The 22,811-nt window shown below is 37.5% G+C and overlaps 1 protein-coding gene across 1 annotated transcript in view; it reads left to right on the top strand.

Moving 5' to 3' along the window:
- LOC114049397 (transport and Golgi organization protein 1 homolog) overlaps positions 1–22,811 on the top strand; it is a 71,275-nt gene that overhangs the window by 14,303 nt on the left and 34,161 nt on the right. Inside the window, exons 5-11 of the mRNA XM_027870680.1 lie at positions 2,259–2,537; positions 8,265–8,503; positions 15,076–15,166; positions 15,470–15,564; positions 15,674–15,932; positions 16,016–16,161; positions 21,321–21,456. Of these exons, the coding sequence (XP_027726481.1) occupies positions 2,259–2,537; positions 8,265–8,503; positions 15,076–15,166; positions 15,470–15,564; positions 15,674–15,932; positions 16,016–16,161; positions 21,321–21,456 (1,245 nt within the window). The remainder of the gene's footprint in view (positions 1–2,258; positions 2,538–8,264; positions 8,504–15,075; positions 15,167–15,469; positions 15,565–15,673; positions 15,933–16,015; positions 16,162–21,320; positions 21,457–22,811) is intronic.

Raw genomic sequence — 22,811 nt, 5'->3', positions numbered from 1 at the left:
TCCTCATTCTTCCAAATTGAACCTTCCATTATGGCAACAACAAAAACAGTTAAGCAAAACAAACAGAAACACTGACCATTTCTGACAACACCTACATTTTCCCCTAGTAGTCCTCCATCTCTCTGTCAAAAGGAGGGAAGTATATTTTATTCAGAGTTATTATTAATGATAATAGCTAATATTTTATATAGTACTTTAAATTTTAGAAAGCACATTCCTCACAACAAAAGTAGTACAAATATAATTTTCATTTTACATATATGGAAACTGTCTCAGAGAGGTTAGAAGCCAACAACCTCTTAGGATTTTCATCTTCCTGAGCATCAGTTTCCTCATCTACAGAATAAAGAGTGGACTAGATGCCCTCTGAGGTCTCTTCCAGCTTTGAGCCTCTAAGATTTACAATACCCAATGATTTGCTTAAGGTCACAAGCTACTAGGTGTCAAAGCCAGGATTCAAACTTAGCTCTATTGACTTGATTTGCTGTTTTTCGCATTACACCACACTACATCTCCAGCATGGTATTACTGTTCTCAACAGTAAGAGTTAACCAAGTTATTGAGGTATGATAAGTATTATATCCTCTAAAAATACTTTGGAAAAAAAGTTTCTGTATAAAGATAATTATTCAGTTCAACTATTTTATTACCTATTGTGTCATGAGGAATAGGGATATCTAAAAATTACTAAAATTCACTGTCATTCCCCCTTTCCCCCCCAAAAAAACCTTCATATTAATTTCAACCTATTGTTATACCTCTTTTCCTAACAAATTGCATTGCTATTAATAAATAGTTAAATGCACTGGCTTGGTTTATCATGCTCATCTTTGGGCATTGTTTTTTTTTTTAATTAATTAATTTATTTTTAGTTTTTGAAAATCACTTCCATAAGCTTTTCAGTTTTATGTTTTCTCCCCCTCCCTCTCCACCTCTCTCACCAAGACAGCATGCAATCTGATATAGGCTCTACATATACATTCCTATTAAACATATTTTCACATTAGTCATGTTGTAAAGAAGAATTAGAACCAATAGGAGGAACCACAAGAAAGAAGAAACAAAACAAAACAGAAGATAAAAAAGAGCAAATAGTATGCTTTGATCTGCATCCAAATTCCATAGTTCTTTCTCTGGATGTGGATAGCGTTTTCCATCATGAGACTTTTGGAGATATCTTAGATCCTTGCATTGCTGAGAAGAGCTAAGTCTGTCAAAGTTAGTCATCACACCACATGCCTGTTACTGTGTACAACATTCTCCTGGTTCTGCCCACTTCACTCAGCATCAGTCCATACAAGTCTTTCCAGGTTTTTATGAAGTCTGCCTGCTCATAATTTCTTACAGCACAATAGTATTCCATTGCATTCGTATACCACAACTTGTTCAGCCATTCCCCAACTGATAGGCATCCCCTTAATTTCCAATTCTTTGCCACCACAAAAAGAGCTGCTTTAAATATTTTTGTACATGTGAGACCTTTTCCCATTTGTATGATTTCTTTGGGATACAGCCCTAGAAGTGGTGTTGCTGAGTCAAAGGTATGCACATTTTTATAGCCCTTTGGGCATAGTTCCAGATTGTTCTCCAGAATGGTTGGATTGGCTCACAACTCCACTAACAATGCATTAATGTTCCAATTTTCACACATCTTCTCCTTGGGCATTCTTATGGATGATAAATACAGACAGTGCCCTTAATAATTTCTTCAAGTTATTCTTAATCCACTAAGCTTTTAGGAGAGGGAACAGTTTTTTTTTGGCAAGGCAATCAGGGTTCAGTGATTTGTTCAGGGTCACACAGCTAGTTAAGTGTCAAGCTTTTGAGGCCAGATTTGAACTCAGGTCCTCTTGACTCCAGGGCCAGTGCTCTATCTACTGTACCATCTAGCTGCCCCAAGGAAACAATTTTCTAAAAATGCTTCTGTAAGCATAGGAATAATTTTTTAAGCATTCTGAATGCTTAGGAGAATAAAGCAGAGAAATATAACAAGGTTCCAAAAATCAAATTATATGCATATTCAGGGAGATAATAGAAATCAATTTGTTCAAATATATGATGCTTAGTCCTAACTTTCCCAGGAAGAAATTTATTCCATGTAGTAGCCTAAACAACAAATTAGCATATTTGAGTGTAGAGTAGCATAACTACAAAGATTTAATTTTAACAGGTAAGTAATAAGGTTATATAAATCTATAAGATATTTGGAACCATATACTATGGCTTGCTAAACAGCATCATAAATATGGACATTTTAGTATTTCCTGTAGAACGAAAAACAGAACCCAAAAGAGACCAGGGAAGAAAGTTTTCTGTGAATGAAGGGGATACGTTGGCACCAGAGGAAAACAAGAGGCCGCCAGAGAGTATACAAATAAAACTTCATAAAGTGGAAGTACCAGAGGAGGATATGGACATCTCAGAAAAGGATGATCTTTTGGATTCAGGAGAGATCAGAGATATCAGTGACTCAGAAGATGGACTACTGGTCAAAGAGTCCTCACCAGACCAAAGTATTGTGGAAGATTTGGCTAGAGGTAAGACTTGCTCACTTTTATTGAAAAAAAGTACTAACTTTTCTTCAGAAAATATCTCATGTACATCACAGACAAGATTTTCTTGGTGAATGTAGTAAAATGATTTTGTTGTCAAAGGGATACAAGATTCAATGAATATGTTTTACATGTTTATAAAGAGTGCGAGAGAGAAACTACCATTCCTGCCCCAACTTAAGAAATTTCATATTAAAAAAACTGAACTAAAATGGGCCTTGATTAAGTTCTAAGTTAGAACTTGATTATTGGTTAATTCTTTGTCTATAACAACCCATGAAACACATAAAAATACAAAACAGCCATCAGTCCTGTGTGGCCTTCTGCATTTATAGTAATGGTGGCAGTGATAAAAGGGAGCAGAGGTTGCAAAGAATCACATGGTTTTTTTTTTTTTTATAATATCATCTATAAACATTAATGTATATGTGGTTACTTGAAATGTAAGAGCCTTGTCCTGTGACTGAGCAGACTTACTACAGGAGGTACTGGGTCATAGTAATCTTCACATTCTCTGTATAAATGAAAGCAGAAGACAAAAAGCCAACATGAAATGGTTTACAAATTTTACTTGAAGAGGCAAATAGAGAAGCTGGAAGAATTGTCAGCAAATTCCTGATGTTTTTGTTCATTTTGTTTTGAAATATTTGTGATAGAAACATTTGTAAAAATCATAAAGATAATTTCAGCCTATTGGCCAAATTGAGTTTTAGACTATAAAAGAGGAGAAATTTTAGAAAGATCTTCCTAAGGGCCTCCACATTAACTTAGCATATACTTTAATACTCAGTGACTTTAATGTCAGTAGGAAATGTAAAATATGGCTCAGGAATAAGAAATGTAAGAGGTGGGGGCAGCTAGGTGGCACAGTAGATAGAGCTCCAGCCTTGGAGTCAGGCGGACCCGAGTTCAAATCCAGCCTCAGACACATGACACGTACTAGCTGTGTGATTCTAGGGAAGTCACTTAACCCCAATTGCCTCACCAAAAAAAAAAAAGAAAAAAGGAAATGTAAGAGGTAGGCCTATTGTATATACTACACAGAAGCTCTTCATCTATGTATAACGAATATTTTCTTCAAGAAGAGAGTTGGGAGGTATTAAATAGGTGGTCACTGGAGGTCATCACAACATATTAATTTGATTATACCCTAATGGAAAGGAAATATATGTTTACCAGTATGAAAGCCATTGACTTTTTACAACAAAAAGCAAAATCAATATCAGATTAGAAGAAAGACTAAAAAGGAGATGTGGCATTTAATGAAATCGTCTCTAGTTTGATCTGTTTAAAGAAGCTGTTCGTGCCAAGTAATGAAAAATACATGAAAGCATAGATATCAGCCCAGATTACTGCTGTTTTCTAAGGGAATTTAACCAATGGAAATCAGTAGACACAATGTAAAGACCAAACAGTCCTAGAAACCACATTGCCAAGTGAAGAAATATGGCAGACAAGGTAACACAGGTTTAGAATATAAAATTGATTATAAAATTATAAGTAGGAGAATGGTAGAAAATTATGAGTATAGTACTGCCTTATTAAATAACAAGAAGCTGTAACAAGGAAAATAAATTTATTAAAAGCATGGTAAGCAGTATAATTGAGCCAGATTATTCCAAGAATATTTAATGATGAAACTGGAAGAACAAAGGACAAAAAATGGAAAAAAGATCTTTCAGGATTGATACACAAATTAACAATTCTTTTTACCATCAACATAGTAGACTTATCACGTTTTGTCTCAGCTTCAAAATCTCTGATAGGCTATATATGAAGTAGAAAACAGCATTTAAGAAAATAAGGATGGAAAGTAAACCTGTATTAAATTTAGTATATGCAAAAGAGGTCCATGCAGGAGGTGACACGATTTGGAGAGGTAGGCAGGAGAAGTTGAGAGATTAATTGCCAAGATATCTGAAAGAGGGGAGAATATCAAAGGCTTGGGAAAAAATTACAGATGTTAAATACTTCCACAAAAAGTGATGAAGATACCAATAATTATCAACTCATATTCCTAGTTTCCTATTTTTACTGTTTTAAAAATTATCTTAATAAAAGTGATATGCAATTGAAAGGACAGCATATACCATGGTCCATGAATATAGTGGACTCAGAATAATTAAATTGAATAGGAAGAACAGGCTCCATTGCATTTGGAAAACTGCAGTACTTTTAATGACTTCAAGCTTTTCCCTGAAACAAAGAACCATTTTTAACAATACTCATATTTTTCTGATAATGTCATACGGCTTCAAGTCAAGCAGTGTCACAGTCTTTAAAGAATTAAAGTTGCATATCACTCAGAGAGTAATGGAGAGCCATGCATGGTGGGTATGAGTTGGCTGCAACACATGAATACAAATTAAGAACTGCACAGAAGAGGTGGCAGAGAGATGTATACCAAGATATACTTCTGGAAGAGAGGAGACAGGCCAGTCAAGTCGAGAGAGCAAAGATAACCATTGGACAGCCTGGGTGTATTCTGTTTTTACCTATGCAATAGCAAGAGCAGGATGAGTAAATCTATTATGGAGGATTTATTGGAAGACATGAACAAGGATCTCATAGAGTGTGGGATTAATAATAATTAATAATAATAAATACCTAACATTTATATGGCATCCTCTATGTGCCAGGTACTATGCTAAGCACTTTACGAATATTATCTTCTTTGATTCTCAAAACAACCCTGGGGAGGAAGATACTTTTATTATTCCCATCTTACAGATGAGGAAACTGAGGCAAGCAGAGGCTAAGTGACTTTCCAGGATCACACAGCTAGTAAGTGTCTGAAATAACTGTCTTGAACTCAGTGCTTTTATCCACTGTGCCACCTAGCTGCCTCATCCACATGTCTTTGTACTGCATGCCTTTGCATGTGGATGAGTCACCGTCTGCACCATCGGATAGGTAAGGGATCCATCCAAAGATTGAAGTGTTTGTTTTGCCACAGAATCATTTATTTTACAAAAGGATTAATCAAAGAATTCTTTTAAATAGCAGGTCCTTCTGGAACATTTATATTTTTTGATACCTTTTTTTAATTCAACATATACAAAACTTTTATGGAAATATCTATCGAAAGGGTATGCTTCTGATGAAGATCATTTTTTTGAAGTTGCAGGCTTATTGGGCAGGGACTGTTATCTCCTTTGCATAGTCTCTAATTTGTATAATTAATACATATGCATTTTGATCATTCATAGGAAGAATGTTTAAATGAGGTAACTCGTAGGGTGCTCTGCAAAACATAAGGTGCTATTAAAAAATGTTAGCTATTATTATTCATTATAATAAAGTAATATAAGCATGGGAATAGAACATTTGTATGAACAAAGACAAATTCTTATTGAGCAGCCCATGCTTAATAAATCTCTGTCAAATGAATAATTAGTGTTGAGTTCTCTCCAACACCCAATTTAACTTTGAGGGTGTTGGAAACTTTGAAAAAACAAGTGTAAATTCACTTTAAGAAAAAAAAATACAAAATCCAAATTTATCATCTCCCCCACAAAAAAAATTCAAGATTGTTCTTCAGCTTTGTAACTTTTCATTTCTGACAAAAGGATCCTTCACAACACTGTTCACTTTGAGATTCGTTTAAATAGTGAACTCTTCTACTGCATTTCATAAATGATTCCATATTTTAAAATTCAGTTCACATGCCAGTTCTTAGAGACTTAGTTGTTGCGAAAAACAAGATGAGGTTTGACATAGGAAAAGGGAGATTAATATCTTGTCACTGAGCAAGTCTAATCTCTTATTCTCTATAAAAATTGTAACTTGTGTGTGTGTGTGCTATAGTTCAAGGTCAAGATGTATCAGAGGGTAGGATAATCTTATTTAGGACTGTCTCAGATATGTAGGTATTTTAGAAAATTCAATCGAAATGACTTCATCTTATGTATGTTAAGTGCATCTTATGTACAAAATACTACCTCGACACTAAAGATAACAAAGACAAAAATTAAACATTCCCTGTCCTCAGTAAACTTACATTCTGAGGGAGGAGGGCTCGAAGGAGGATATGATATATAAATAGATAAGTGTAATGCTAGGTAGGGAGTGATGGGGACAATAGTGAGGTCAGACAGATTCACCTAGAAAGGTTAAATTTTTCCTCATTCAAAGAACACCACTTCTTCCTCCTTCCAGGTTAGGGATCAGGGAAGACTAAACAGCATGTGGCACGTGAGCTGAGAAAGATGAGGTATCTAAAATTGGAGAAGAGTAGAGTTTACTAGCATGGAAGACTGCCTGTGCAAATGCACAAAGGTTGGTGTTAGCATGTTAAGTCTGGGTAACAGCTCGTAGTCCAGTTTGGCTAGAATGGAGATTTGGTAAAGGAGTAATTTAATATTTCTGCTAAGGTAGATTGGAAGTGTCTAAATGTCAAGATAAGGATTTTGGATTTTATCCTAGAGCCAATTAGGAACCTCTGAAGGTTTCTGATCAGTGGAGAAAGAAGTGTGAGTATGTGGCATAACCGTGTATGTAATTCATCTTTTATCTAAGTGTTTGTGGGCTGGTAAATTTTGGATGGAAAAGAGGAACAATAAAGAGTAGCTATTTCTCATTAAATAAAGGTCAACACAACTGATTCTCGTCAGTCACAGTAGTTATGTCCCATAAAGTCACCGTGAACACTGAATTAGCCAATACTGAAGCATTGTTCCTAGGGGATACACAGGGTTAAGTTCTAGCGAGTCTCTGGTCACAACATTTACTTTAGTACTTTCTGCAGCGGCCTGGTGTGCAAATCAGAGAATTTCCTATTCCTTTTTCTGGACGTCATCCTGTTGTTGATTTGTGAACAATGAACTCACAGCCAACAGCTCTATAGCCTATGACTGAATGGAACTTATCTAATGCATCTATTTTGTCCATAAGGCACATCACAGCCTTCTCCTGCTTAGGAACACTAGAAGCACTTCAGCAATATGCTTGGAAGTAATTTTAAACAGCAAAACCACCCCCTAAAAAGCATAAAAATGTAAAAAAATGTGGTACTAAATAGACCTTAAGAAGGGTACTTGTTCATTGAAACAAGAAGGCATTTCTCAAATAGTTTTATTTCATAAGAAGTATATGGGAAAACTCCATATAGTTTGGTAAAATGCTACATAAACTTCCAATTCTTCGTGACCCCATTTGGGGTTTTCTTGGCAGAGATACTGGAGTGCTTTGTCATTACCTTCGCCAGCTCATTTTACAGATGAGGAAACAACTGAGGCAAAAAGTTTTAAGTGACTTACCCAGGGTCATACAGCTAGAAAGTGTTTGAGGTCAAATTTGAACTCAAGATGTGTTCCTGTCTCCACGCCTGACACCCTATCCACTGCGCCACCTAGCTGCCCAACTATCTTACTAATGATATTTAATTACTGAATGAATCCATTGTCTTGAGGGTTAATTATGTGACTCTTTTTTCCTTGGGGAAAATACAAAAGTTGTCTTTCCTTTTCTCTCCAAGATATAAGTACTATTCAACTAGCCCTTCATTAAAGGGGAGATAGAAATTTGTTTGTTTTATAATTAAATTTTAGGAACCTTCATGAGAACCCAGAGGTTCTAGATACACCTCTGTCAGGAGTGTCATACGTCTAAGGATGAACTTATGTTGGGAATTGTTTAATTGGGTAAAAACTCCACATTCTAAAACACTACATGTAAACTAAATTACATTTTAGGTTACTTTTCTTCCTCTAGGAATGATTTCAGTAGAAGATACTCCTTTGGATACAAAACAACATGCTCTTGAAATAATTTCCACAGAAAAAACTCCTTTAGATACAGAACAACATCCTCTAGGAATGGTTTCCACAGAAGATACTCCTTTGGATACAGAACAACAACTCGAAACAAATCCAGAGGTGCCACCGATTCTTGCAGCTATGAGGAGTGCAAGTCTTGTAGCAAAAGAAAGCATGAAACAATATACTGAGATGGTAAGTATGACAGATTAACTTTCCAAGTGGTTTATGGATTATTATAATTATTTAAGTGTATTTTGAGTGTTTAGGGATTTCAACAAGTGGCTAGCTTAATAGCTCTGGAAAGATCTTGATAATCTAAAGGAATTTTAAAAGGTAGAACTTGAAACACTTTACAGGTTTTATTATACTTTTGTTGTTTTTTATTTCAGAATTGAGTTTTCAGGGGAAATGTTGAGGCATTTTATGGAAGGTGAATACCTGAGGTTTTTTTAGGGCTCTGCTCCCTGTACTGGTACTTGTTGATGTTAGTAATTTTGCTTTAATGTATACTGTAGGTCTGGGCAAATTTCTGGAAGTGGGGTGTTGAGTTACTAATCCCTATGCTTGGTACGGGAAAGGTCTGCAAGAGGCAGAACTCAGGCTCCTTTATCAAAAACATCCTCCCTTCTCTGTATTTTCTATCTTCCTTTCATTCAGTTGACTAATCTTTCTTTTAAAAATACAAATATCCTTGGTATAATTGTGCCCATGTTATGCTATTAACATTTCATTATGAACTGCCCTAATCTGATCATTTCTTTTCTCGCTGCTGACAGCTTCCAAATGTGGAGGTAATAACATGTTGATAATTGGCAAGAAGTTTTGGAGTATTTTCTCAATGGGTAGGCCAGTAGAATATAAACAAACTCCTAGAGGGCAGAGATTTTCAGTTTTGTTTTGTTTTCTCTGAATCATGATCACCTAGGAGAGGGAACATATTTGTTGTTTACTAATTGATTGTTGAACTGAATTGATTGGATGGAAGAATGAGGGCGTTTGGATTGGCCAGAAGTCAGCACAAGGAAATGAGGAACTTGGAGAGTCAAAGTGGAAGGAGGCTGCGATTCTCTTTCTTCACTCTCTCTTCAGCAGTCTGGGGTAACAGCTATTCAGGATGCCACTGAACTTGACACAATGGAATGAGCATTGTCTCAGGATTCAGAGGATAATGAGTTTAAATATTGTATCTAATACTTTATTGCTTCTGTAAGCTTGAACACATCACTTCATGTCACTTGGCCTCAGTTTCCTTATCTGTAACATGAAGAAGTTGGACTAGATGAACATTACCCCTTGGATTCTATCTAGCACCAAATTTATAATCCTGTGAAAGTGGTTACACTGAAAAGCCTCTCTCCTGCCTTGGAAATGGCCTTTTGAAACTGTTAATAATAGTCACACATTTTCAATGTTTAATTCATAGTATCATTATGGGTTGTTACTTGAAGCCTTTAGTTGAAGAGAGGAGGAAACAGAAGCTGGTAGAGGGGAAATAACTCACCCAGGGCCATTTGAGTCCAAAGCTAACACTTTTTATACTACATTCTTCCGTCCTCCTAAAGATTAAGATCAGAGGGTCATAGATGATATCTGGAGCTAGAAGGGTCTCAAAAGCCATCTAGCCCAACTTCATATTTCATAGATGAAGTCCAGGGTGATTAGGTGCTTGCCCAAGGTCACAAAGGTAATAAAAACCAGAGGCAGATTTTGAATGTGGTTCCAGTTTGATTCTAAAGCCAGTGTTCTTTCCATTGTACAATCCTACCTCCTTCATCATTACATTTTTAGTGACTTTGGGCATGAGAGCCCTGGGGAGCATGGAGTTGGGGTAGGGTTTGGGAGAGGGTCTGGATCTGTGTCTTTATTGGTGTTAGGAATTTCTAATAATGAAATCTCCTCTACAAATTATAATTTTAGAGTAGAGGTTCTTAACTTGGGGTCCAAGGACCCTGAAGGGATCCATGGAGAGATTTTAGGAGGTCCATGAAATTGAATAGGAAAAATACCCCTTTATTTTCACTAATCTTTGGTTTCCTTTGTAATTCCCATCTATTTTATTTTATGTATTTAAAAACATTATTTTGAGAAGGGCCCCATAGGGTTCCATGACTTAAAAAAGGTTAAAAACCCCTGTTTTAGAGAGCTTGCTGTGGGGCGCTGAGATTTAAGTTACATGTCTAGGGTCATATAGTCAGAACGTGAATGAAATGGACCATCACCTTAGGTCTTCTTGACTCAGAGCCTAGCTTTCTATCCATTATGTCAAGCTGCTCGTAATTTTTCAGTAACAATGATGATTATACTCATTAATATTTAATTTTATTAATACCAAATAAATAAATCTTATAATTAATTAAAATAGATTTTTATAATAAAGATTTAAATTTTATAAAAGGCATATAATCTAATAAATTCTTATAAAATTTAATGATTGAATCAAATATTTAATTTAATAAAATTGATTAGTTAATATTTATTAAAATATTAATATTAAAAGTAATAATAATTATAGCAGCTAAGATTTAGTTAACATTTTAAGGTTTGTGAAGCACTTCACATCAACTGTTTACTCGACATTTTGAACTAGATATTCCATAGGCATGTCAAAATCAATATGTCCAAAACAGAACTCCTTATCTTTCCCCTCAAATACTCTTCTATTCCAAACTTCCCTATTTCTGTGGAGGAATACCATCATCTTTCCAGTCACATAATCTCAGCTTCATGATTCAACTCCTCACTCACTGTTACTCCCACTGCATATCTAAGCAGCTACAAAATCTTGTTTCTTCCTCTACAACATCTGTTGCATTGTGTATTCATATACCCCAAGTTCATATCCTGATCACATCTTCATATAGCTGCCAAAGTGATTTCCTTAAGCTTAGATCTGGCTTTTTTATTCCCTTACTCAATAAACTCCAGTGGTTCTCTTTCATCTCTAGGATCAAATATAATCTCCTCTGATTGGCATCTAAAGCCCTTCACAATTTGACTCCAGCCTACCTTTCCAGCCTTATTACACATTGCTTCCTTTTATGTGCTCTGCAGTCTAGATAAACCCATCTTCTTCCCATTCCTCATCTCCTATCTCCGTGCCTTTTCACTGGCTGTCCCCATGCATGGAAGGTACTTCGTCCCTCACCTGAGCATCTCATTTTCTGATCCCTTTACCTGTTAGTCCAGTGCTATTTCTACAATACCAGCATGCCACAGAAAACTAAAAGCTGTCATTTGTTAATGCTAAGATATCTAAATTTAACATACAGATTAGTGAAATTAGACACTTCAACCCTTAAAAAAAAAGTACTTAACAGACCCCAGTTACTGAAGAATCACTCAATTAGTATTTATAGCTCTACATACATATTGTGATACTGGTCATGAGGGATAAAAAAATTATATAACAATTTGTATCCCTAGAGCCTAGCACAGTTCCTGGCACATAGTAGGCACTTGATAAATGCTTGATTGACTGATATACTGTCTAATAGGGGAAGACAACAATCTGGATGTTGAAAAAAGGGCCTATCATCTAGTACATTAGTATTCCTTCCTAGCTTCGTGTCATTTATAAGTCTGATAAGGATTCTATCATACTTTTATTGAAGTCATTAATAAAAATGTTAAACAGTTTAAGTACAGGAAAAATCCCTGATGGACTCCAATGGAGACCTTCCAAGTTGATATCAAACTAAGTTTTAATGACTACTTTTTGAGTCTGATCATAGAACTAGTCCCAAATCTATCTCATAATATTGTTGTCTCCTTTACATTTCTCCTTCCTACCCACAAGACTGTTATGGGATACTTTATTCCAAGTTTTGCTAAAATTTAAGTAAACTGTATCATCTATGTGGCATTTCTCTGAGCTACAGATTTTATGGTAATCTGTTAAAAAAAGCATGAGAGAGAAATAAGGTTAGCCAGGCATGACCTACTTTTGATCCTTTTCTTAGATCCTCACTAACCATTTATTAAAGAATGATCAATGGTAGAAATTTCCTGGAAATCCAAGTCAAATTCACTTACCTATACTTTGTAGAGCCCATTTTTTTTTTATTAAAAAACAACAACAACAACAAACTAGACACCAATTGACTTCCAATCCCCTCCTCCATTTTCTACAACCTCTCTGATATCATTGACAGAAGCTCTGTTATAACATCCACCAGTCCTTTCAGTACTCAAGGATGCAGTTCATCTGGGTCTGGCAACTTGAATCTGTCAAGGACAGCTGGTTGCTTTCTTACTGTATTCTCTATTTACCTTGGGTACCAACTCTCCATTAGTAATGTTTGTCCTGTCATTTTCAGTGGGAAGGCCATTTCCCTTGGCAGAGAAAACAAAACTAAAATATGAATTGAGTAACTGTCTTTTCTCTGTTTTCAGTTGTTACCAGTCCCCCCAAAGCACCCCAAGGTCTCTGCCTATTTCTTCTTGGGTCATCCCCCTTTCCCCCTATAATATGGCCAAAGATTCTGTTGTGGGCCTTGCCTTTTCTTTCCAGCCAAGTAATATTCCAAGCTTTAGCACTCTTGACACTATTATTACAGTACCATAATAGGATCTTATATTGTTTCCGTTAGCTGCCCTCATTCCAGTATCTCTATCTTTTAAAGATCTGTGCTTGTTGCTGAGTTCCATGTACGTTCATATCAAACTGTAGACAGCTCCTGTTTCCCCTGTCCCCCCACTCTCACTAACTTCCGAATTGTATTCCTTGACATTTTCAGAATTTCCTATTCATCGACATTTTCAGAATTTCCTATTCATCTCAGGCTGACTTCCCCCACAGAATTTTAGTCTTTGCGATTTTCCTCTTGGATTTCAGCATTGGTTTTTTCCTTAGATTTTGTCTCCAGTGATTTCTGGGAGTCTCATGCTATTAGTTCCTTATTGTTATTAAGTATTCTATTGTGTCTACTCTGGTGGCCTCTACTTAGGTAGTATTTTTTCTTTGCCATTAAACAACAACAACAAAAACCTTTGCAGACCCTAGGCAAATACATAATCTTACTAGCCTTTTTTTTTTCAAGGTCCCCTCTATCTTTTGCCAGGAATTTGTTATGCTGTATTTTACATATAGGCGAGAAAACCAAATCCCAGTCTTACATACCATCTTCTTGAAGCTAGATGTTCATTTCCCAAGTTAATGGAAGTGACTTAAGTAGAAGAGGAGGTGTGTGATTAAAGTCAAAGCTTATAGATTCATGTTTTTTGCCTCTTTTACTATTTCTAGTGTTGGTATTTTGATTTTCTTTCTCTTCTTAGATTAAATGTTAATTGTTGATCGGTTTTATTGTTTTTCTTTTTTAAGGGCCATTCTGTATTTTAGTAATTTCTCTTTTTTCAGCTTTAACAGTTTCTGGAGGGGTTGAACTTGCATAGGTAAAAAAACTGGGGGGTGGGGGTAGCTAGGTGGCGCAGTGGATAGAGCACCGGCCCTGGATTCAGGAGGACCTGAGTTCAAATTCGGCCTCAGACACATAACACTCACCAGCTGTGTGATCCCGGGCAAGTCACTTAACCCCATTGCTTATCCAAAAAAAATAAAAAAGAAAAAAGAAAGACTGGGGAGAGACATTAGAAACATTTGAGTTGGGGACAGTTAAGTTAGTACAATAGGAAGTCAGGAAAGGAGGATGACAAAGATTTGTTGGGGATGGTTAAAGGAGGCCTCCTACAGGAATTAGAACATTATTCTAAAGGAGTAGTTTTTGGTTTCTTTCAGTGGGAACTCTTTAACCCTCTGTCATCCAGCGAAAATGCTGGAGCAGCCTTGTCTCCTGAGGTAACATTATGGCCTGAAGGATTCTTGCTTGTTGTGGCAGTTTGGGGTGGTTTTCCTCTTTGCTCTCTCTCTCTCTCTCCCTAGGCAACAGATTTAGAGTTGAAAGGTACTTAGAAATCCTTCTAGTCCAACTCTCCTTTCATATGTTAGGAAACTGATGTCCAGAGAGATTAATGCCAAGTCAGTCCAACATTTATTAAGCACCTACTGTGATCAAGACAAGAGGCAGGGTGGCATAATGAAGAGAGCTATCCTCAGACCTAGATTCTAGTCTGGCTTCTGATACACACTAGCTGTGTGATCACCTCTCAGTGGTCCAGGTAATCCTCTGAGACCTTAAAGCAGGGGTTCTTAACACTTTTTGTGTCATAGATCCCCTTAGGGATTCCTCAGAATGTTTTTAAACGCACAAAATATGTTTATTATAAGGAATACTAATTAAAGTACAGTTGTCAAAATCCCTAGGTTAAAAACCCCTGCTCTCAACACTGTGCTTTGCACATAATAAACAATAAATAAATGCTTAATTCATAGGAGGCTGTGCAGGTGCATTTGTAGGAGTTTCCAGTCAGTCAGTCACTAAACATAAACTAAGTGCCTGCTGTATGCGCTAAACACAGAGGATTCAGAGAACGCCAAAAGGCAAGTCGTATCCTCATGGAGCTCACCAGCTAACCAGACAGAATGAAAACATTTGTGTGTAAACAAGGTATATAGCAGATAAATTGGCGATGGTAGAGGGAAGGCATTAAGGGGGACTAGGAAAGCCTTGCTAAAGAAGGGATTTTAGCTGGCACTTGAAGGAGGCCAAAGAATGGGAGATAAGCAGAAGTATTCCAAGCCAGTAAAAATTCTCAGAGGCCAGAGTCTTGAACTCACCAGTATGTGGGGGTGGGGTGGGGGGCGGTTACGGTGTCTTAAGACTGGACAGGTAGGAGGGGCCGGGTTTTGAAGGTTTTGTGTGGACTAGTATAAAACAAACACGTGCAAAGCAACTGTGTTTGGCGCTAACAAAAAGACTCAAACAGGCCCCGTCCTCAAGGAGCTTCTAGAGGGGTGGGGTACCCGCATCTAGATAGGTAGCAGTATTTTGGAAGGGAAGCATTAATAACTGGGAGAATAAATGAATAAAGCACTTATTAAGCGCTTGCTGTGTGCAAAGCCCTGGGGATACAAAGAAAAGAGACAGTCCCTACCCTCATGGAGCTCACATTCTAATGGGGGAGACTGTAGTTATGGAAGGTTTCAGCTGCAAGTCCGAGGGAGAGCCCCCGGCCTTTAGGGTAAAACGGCAAAGCTGAAGGTAATTTGTCATCTTTAATGTCTTTTCCGCTGACCCGAATCCTGCCACTTTATGATTTTAGTGAGGAGGAAGCGCCAACAAGTGCCTAAGGCGTTGGAGCGCGTCCATACTCTTCTGTTCCGCCCCCTGGGTTCCAGCTCTCTGATTGGCTCTTCAGTCGCCCCCCCCAGACTCGTTCTAGGGTTTTCCCCACCTCTTTTTGCTTCTGGAAGTTTGAAGTTCTAAGCCTCCCGATCTCATAATGGTCCCGTCCCGTATCGGTTAGAATGGCAGTTTTTTTCTTCCGCTCCCCCTCCTAGTCTTCCAGTTGGTTTCTTCTGCCCGGACCTGGCCGGCCCCTCCCCCCTCGAACCGGTTTCCTCCGAGTGTCGCGCTCTTTGCCTGGGACGCTGTGACTGCGGCGCCAAGTGCTGACGCCATAGTGGGAAGGGGCGGGGCCAAGACCGGCTTGGGGTCAGGTCCGGTCCGGTTGACGTGTTGTTGCTTGGGGGAGGGAAGCGAAAGGTGGCAAAGTTCACTCTCCGGTCACCCGACTTGGGCGTCGGGGAGGAGGAAGCCGCGACGGGGGACCCCAGACCCCGGAAGGTCGTTGCCGCTTAGGGCTGAGGGGGCTTACCGTGCTCCAGCCTCACCGCCGGGGCGATGGAGACGGCGACCGCCCCGACTGGGCCGTCGGCCGCCACTACGGGGACCCCCGAGTTGCTGGGCCCCGTGTCCATGTTGTACGCCGCCCTCCTGGCCAAGTTTCTGGAGGTGACCACTGGAACCTCTTGGGTGGGGGACGGGGGAGGGAACGGAGAGGCTTTGCTGTGGGAGTGGGGTGCCAGGAAGAGCGGACGGACGGGCAGGGGCAGGTGCCCCGGAGGTCCGGAAGGAGAGGCCTGCTCCCCCGGGGAAAGGTAACCGACTCGTTGGCCCAGAGGCCGGCCCTATGTGGAGGTGGCCTTGGCCTCTTCTTTTCCGAAGAGACTGGTGCTTCCCTGTGCAGCTTGACGAAGGAGCGTGCTGCTGTCACAGGGGTGTGTGTGTCTTCAGGGTGTGTGTGTGGTGTGTGTTTGGGGGGGGTTATGTGTATGTGTGTGTCTTGAGGAGAAGCGTGTTGTCACAAGAGTGTGAGTCTTGTGGGTGTCTATGTTGTGTGTGTTTTGAGGAAAGCATGCTGCTGTCGTGTGTGTGTGTGTGGGGGGGCCTTTCACAAGGAATGCTGGTGTATTATATCCTATCTTTTGTTTTCAAGAAAAATGGATGGAGTTCAGGAATAGAGTTTTGAAGAAGTGAGAATTTAGTTAAAATTGGGGAAACCTGTCTGCAACCAGTCCTCGGGGGATCTGTAATGCAGAAAAGTTACATGTATCTTTACCAGTTCCAAAAAGGAACTTTAAGTACAGATCAAATGACAGAGAAATCTTGTAGACTTTTTTGTTTTGTCTTTTGAAGGTAGTGTTGTTTTTATTGTGATCTTGATTTTTCTTGCTCCTTTGAGGCTCATCTGCTTCCACAAAAGTTAAATTCGTGCTGAATTAGTAAATAAATAGGTTTTACTTTGTGCCTTATGCTGGCATGAAAGTAGATGTAAATAATATTCCTAAAACTCAAGTTTTACTTTTAAATCACTGATGTCTTTCTACTGTTTTGTTATCTTAAAATAAGAATTTTTTTTATTTTGATTTATCAACAATCACTTCCATAAGCTTTTGAGTTTTAAATTTTTCTCCCCCTCCTTTCCCAAGACAGCTTGCAGTCTGATATAGGTTCTACATATATATTCCTATTAAACATATTTTCACATTAGTTATGTTGTAAGGAAGAATTAGAACCAATTGAAGGAACCACAAGAAAGAGAAAACAAAACAGAAGGAAAAAAAGAACAAATAGTATGCTTCAATCTGCATTCAAACTCCATAGTTCTTTCCTTGGATATGGATGGCATTTTCCATCACGAAGCCTTTGGAGATGTCTTAGATCCTTGCATTGCTGAGAAGAGCTAAGTCTGTCAAAGTTAGTCATCACACAGCTTGGCTGTTACTGTGTACAGTGGTTCTCCTGGTTCTGCTCACTTCACTCAGCATCAGTCCATACAAGTCTTTCCAGGTTTTTCTGAAGTCTGCCTGCTAATTTCTTATAGCATGATAGCATTCCATTACATTCATGTACCACAACCTGTTCAGCCATTCCCCAGTTGATGGGCATTCCCTCAATTTCCAATTCTTGGCCATCATAGACCTTTTTGTACATGTGGGTTCTTTTCCTGTTATTATGATCTCTTTGGCATACAACCCTAGAAGTGCTATTGCTGGATCAAAGGGTATGCACATAAAATAAGATGTTTTAAGATGGCTGTAGAAATTTTCTTTTATCCTGAGGTCAGTGACTTGTAAGAATGAGTTGGGAGAGTTTCTGTTGTCCTTTTTATTTCCTGCATTTGCTTTGTAACATTTAAAAAAATATGAAAGGGATAGGAAGAGATGTTAATGAAGTACAATCTGCTGTTCCCTCAGACTTGATTAACAGCTTTTTCCTCACTTCTCCCCTGATAAAGTAAAACTCTAAATCACAAAATGAGTCTATCAAAAAAAATGCAATGGTCATTGGTATCAAACTCAAATGGAAGCTTATGGGATTTGATACCAGAAATTAACATCTGTGTTGTATTGTATTTGTATTTATTTTGTTCAGCATTTCCCAGTTACATTTTCATCTGGCATGGAGTGCACTCAGGAGTTGGCCCAAGAGCCAAGAGTTTGATGCCTAGACAATTCTGTCCTTAGTTTATTAAGTCTCTAGGAAACCAGGCTTAATACTTTGGGTTGGTTTGTTTGTTTTTTTGCATGCTGTTTGTTCACTGTATTTTACACACTACATGAATCACAGCTTTATAGTAGTGGTTCTCAAATTTTTTGGTTTCATGACCCCTTTATATGCTTAAGAATTATTGACAACCACCATCCCCAAAGAGCTTTTGTTTATGTGGCTTATATTTATCTATCTATCCCTCTATATGTATATACATTGTTAGGAATTTAAAAGTCTTTTTATTATGAAATCATTTAGACCTCATGTACCCCCTGAAAAGGTCTTGGGAGAGCTGTTTTATAGAACTTGAGAGCCAGAAGGGACAATAGAGGTCATCTGGTCTAATCTTACTTTATAAATAAAGAAACTACAGCCCAGAAAGAGGGTACTTGCTTGCAGTGTTGGAGCTTGGACTCAAACCCAGTTATATCCAGTTGTTTTTTCAATGTAATACCACACCATGAAAACATGTTTGTAGCTTCTGGGTGACTTATCTTAGAGTTTAATATAACTCCCTATTTTTTTCCTTCCTTCTTTACCTCTCCCTTTTCAGTTCTCTCCCAAAAGGAAATACCACCATTTTTGAATTGTTTGGAAAACCAAGCCAGAGGTTAAATTTTTTTAAAAGTGAGAGGTTCTTAGTAACTTTGTGTTTTTAGGTAGTCCACTGTATGTGCTTGAGACTGTAAAGCTCTCAAGGGGAGATAAAATTTATACTAAGTACTAACTTTACATAATAGCTAAAAAAGAGGGATAACCAAAAGGTATGCTTTGGTTATTTGGCTATAACTATTGATATAAATTATTCTGCTTTTTCATGTTGCATAAAAGTTTTTATTTTTCTTGGAGTGTTTTTTGAGCACTTGATTTGAAACTGGCATTAATGGTTGTTAAAAGTTAGGTCAATGTATGTTATCTAGGATTTTGGCTTCAGGTGAGAAGGTGACTTATTTTACTCATTTATTTGAATTCTTTGAAGAGTGTATTAACTTTAAGCATGAAAACTTTAAATGGGCAAGTGAAGTTTATGTTTGAAAAGTGAATATCAACATATAAAAGAAACTATAACTCCATGCCCCTTTATGATGTTTGTCCATTCATGTATGTATTTTCACAGTTTTTTATGTAATTAAATTCAACATACATTGATTTTCCAATTCTTATTTCTTCAGGTGTATTGCTTCACATAGGATCTTTCTGCATTTCTTTCTATTCATTATATTTGGCTTTCTTAATTGTGTTGCTGAGAGGCAATGTCTTGTAATGGTTATAGTATTGGCCTGAGTCAGGGAGGCATATGTTCAGGTCCTTCCTCTGATATAGATTGGCTGTTGTATCCTGGGCAAGTTAATTATCTTCTCAGTACCCCAGCAAACTTTTAAAGAGTAGTTTCAGGTAACATGTCACTCTACATTGAGAAGAGACAGTTCCTAACCTGGAAGTAAGATAGAATTGCATTGTGATAATACACAATTCTCATTCATCTGCTGTACCCTGTATTCCAACCAATATTAACTGGAATATTAATTACGCTTTCCATGTTTTTGTGCAGACCCTATGCTGGAATACATTCACTCTTCTTTCATCTTAGTCTGTAGAAATCCTTTTCTTTCAAAGTCCTTCTCTGTTTGATGCCAACTTCTTTATCCCTGAACTCTTCTCTCACCTGGAAGTGATTTACCCTGCTTCACTCTTCCCATAGCATCTTGTTTGTGTCTTTGCAGTTATCTCATTCTGCTGTCTGGATATTTGTATATGTCTTACTCCCATGTTAGATTGTGAATTCTTGGAGGTCAGGACCTTTTCCATTTTATCTTTATATTATAAGACCTACCACAGTGCCTTACATGTGGTAAACTTGAGTTTGGAAAATAACATTCCCCACAATCCCTCCCACTTTCCTATCTCCCACACAGATGCTTTATAGACTGCCATTGCTATGGGAGCCATTGTTAGAAACTTGATGCATTTAAAGAATCTATGGATTCAGAGGTGTAGAAAGGGAAAAATCTGTGACAAAGTTTGGAAAGTTGAAAACCTCTATTTCATCTATTCACTTTATTTGAGTTCAGCCTAGCTAAAATGAGGTAATGAGATCTGCCCCCATCTTTTTCTTTTCATATTTATTATTAATATAGTATAGAATTTTAGATGTTTAGCATATGTCCACCAGCACTATGGAGATTCTATCCTGATTAATGAAATTATGTATTTGCTTTGTGGTCCTTTCATGTTTTCTACTGGGCTGATGAGTTGTATGTATGATATGGACTTACCTTTTCATTTTTGAAGTCTTGTTTGCTCCCTAGTATTTGATTTATATGAAGAGGTTGAATCATTCAACAGGTATTTATTGAGTATTTTCTGTCCCCCACTATCTGAAGAGGGATATTAGAAGAAATCATGGTGATTTAAAGAACAAAAGATATCAATAAAAAAATTTTTTTTTAAAAAAGATGGCATTTATATTCTCTTTGCTTTGAAGGGCATACAAAAAATTTGACAGGTAGGATTCATGCTTTCAAGAAACTTTTAGTCTAGTTAAGATGCAAAGATAACAATAAAAGGCACCAACAATTTAATATAAGTAGTCTAGACATCGAGTGCTCTAGAAATGCAGAGGAAGGAATGATCTCTAACAACCTTAGTGGTTATAATAATAACAATTATGATGATAATAGTAACAGCACACAAGAAACAGCAGTTGGACATTTCCCAGGTTTGGGGATGGTAGCTTAAAGAGGCAATGAAATAGTGTGATCAAAGGGAAATTGAAATTTGAATGGCCATGGGAAATTTGAATGGGAGTTTGAAAAGAAATGGAAATTTGAAAAGTATTTTTAAGAGACAGCAAATCATTTTTGGTGATATAAGCCTCATTTTGTAGAACAGAGAGGGGAAAATGAGGTTATAAATGTAGTTTCTGTTTAGATTGTGAAGACCTTGAATGCCGGTCAGTCAAGGGATTTGAACTTCATTTTGTAGGAGCGGAGGTATTGAAATTTTGAGGGGGGAGTAAAATAATAGAAATATAATTTAGTATTATTGTGATTCATTGTAAATGTGTCATGAGAAATTTCTCTCAAATTTGTTCATCATTTCCAACATTGATATTTCAGTTGATTGCTACATTACCTGAGGATATTCGACCTGGTGCTGATTTTCGTGGAATGCCCTGGGAGCCTATAATTATTACAGTCTTACTGGGAATTGTTTCATTTGCCGTTTTCTTCTGGAGAACTCTCCTTTCAGTGAGTATATTGAATTTATTTTTAGGTGAAATTTGCATAAAACATTAGTTTTTTAGTATATTTAGTACTCTGCTAATAGCAAGGTGTACTTCTTTAACCTCCTCTTTGTCTCTCCATTTTGTTGATGTGTGAACACAAACTACTTGAAACACAAGCTATCCCTTTAAAACGATCTTTAATTTTGTTATAACAGCCTTTAGGGAATGATGTTAGTGGAAAAGATAACTCTGTATGCCAGTGAGAAAATGTCAGAAAATACCATTAACAATGACTGTTTCAAATGAAATACTTCATATCCATCTAAATATGATATAAATGCTGGTGGTAATTAAAATCAGTGGTACTTTCTGGGTGAAAGTTAAGCATCTTTCTATTAGAACTTGACAGATGATCTATATTGCTAGTGATAAGTTCCCATATTTTAGGTTCTTGTCCTTTTGCATAACTCTTATATAGTTTTTAGACATATAAAGTGATCAGCTCAACTATAGAAAACACTGAAAATTTAACTTGAAATAAAAATTTTGTGAAATTCTAGGTAATGAGACTATATCACTTCAACCAACAAACATTTATTAAGTACTTGCTGTGTTTCAGGCACTGTGCTAAGCACTGGGGATACAGAGACAAGTGGAATCAAACAGTCCTACCTCTTTTTCTTTTTTAAGCTTTTTTTTTTTTTTGAGGCAGTTGGGGTTAAGTGACTTGCCCAGGGTCACACAGCTAGTAAGTGTCAAGTGTTTGGTCTGAGGCCGGATTTCAACTCAGGTCTTCCTGACTTCAGTGCCAGTGCTCTATCCACTGCGCCACCTAGCTGCCCCCAGTCTTACCTCTTAAGAAACCTGTCTACAAGGGGAGACACACAGATATTTAATTATATATAGAATAAATACAAAGGTGTTTTTTTAGGGGGGGTAGGGGGAACAGTACTGGCAGGCTTCATGTTGAAAGGTGGTGTTTGAATTGAATCTGGAATAAATGAATACTAAAGTGGAAGTAAAGAGGACATCCCAGTCAGCTAGGCATGAAGATGGAGTGCTGTATGTGAGGAGCAGCAGGGAGGTCAGCTCTGCTGGATCATAGTTAAAATGTAGTTTGGATGACACCAGAGACTGACTTATCTGCTATTCCTCATTGACTCTTGCTTGCTGAACTTTTTCAGGCAATTCAGAAAAGCTTTCTGTTCATATAGGTATGTCCGTTTTGAAATTGATATTTTTACATCCATACAGCATATTATAACTAATACCTCTGAATTTGCCTGTAGTATTTGTAATTGAGATCCTCTTTCCCATGTACAATGGAGAAGCACTGTAGAAATTCATATAGTCCTAATTCCCATGGACCTGGGATTTCGTT

The sequence above is a fragment of the Vombatus ursinus genome, unplaced genomic scaffold (genome assembly GCF_900497805.2).
Source record: "Vombatus ursinus unplaced genomic scaffold, bare-nosed wombat genome assembly UNPS02014798.1, whole genome shotgun sequence".
NCBI lineage: Eukaryota > Metazoa > Chordata > Mammalia > Diprotodontia > Vombatidae > Vombatus > Vombatus ursinus.
This window is presented reverse-complemented; position numbering and strand designations above follow the sequence as displayed.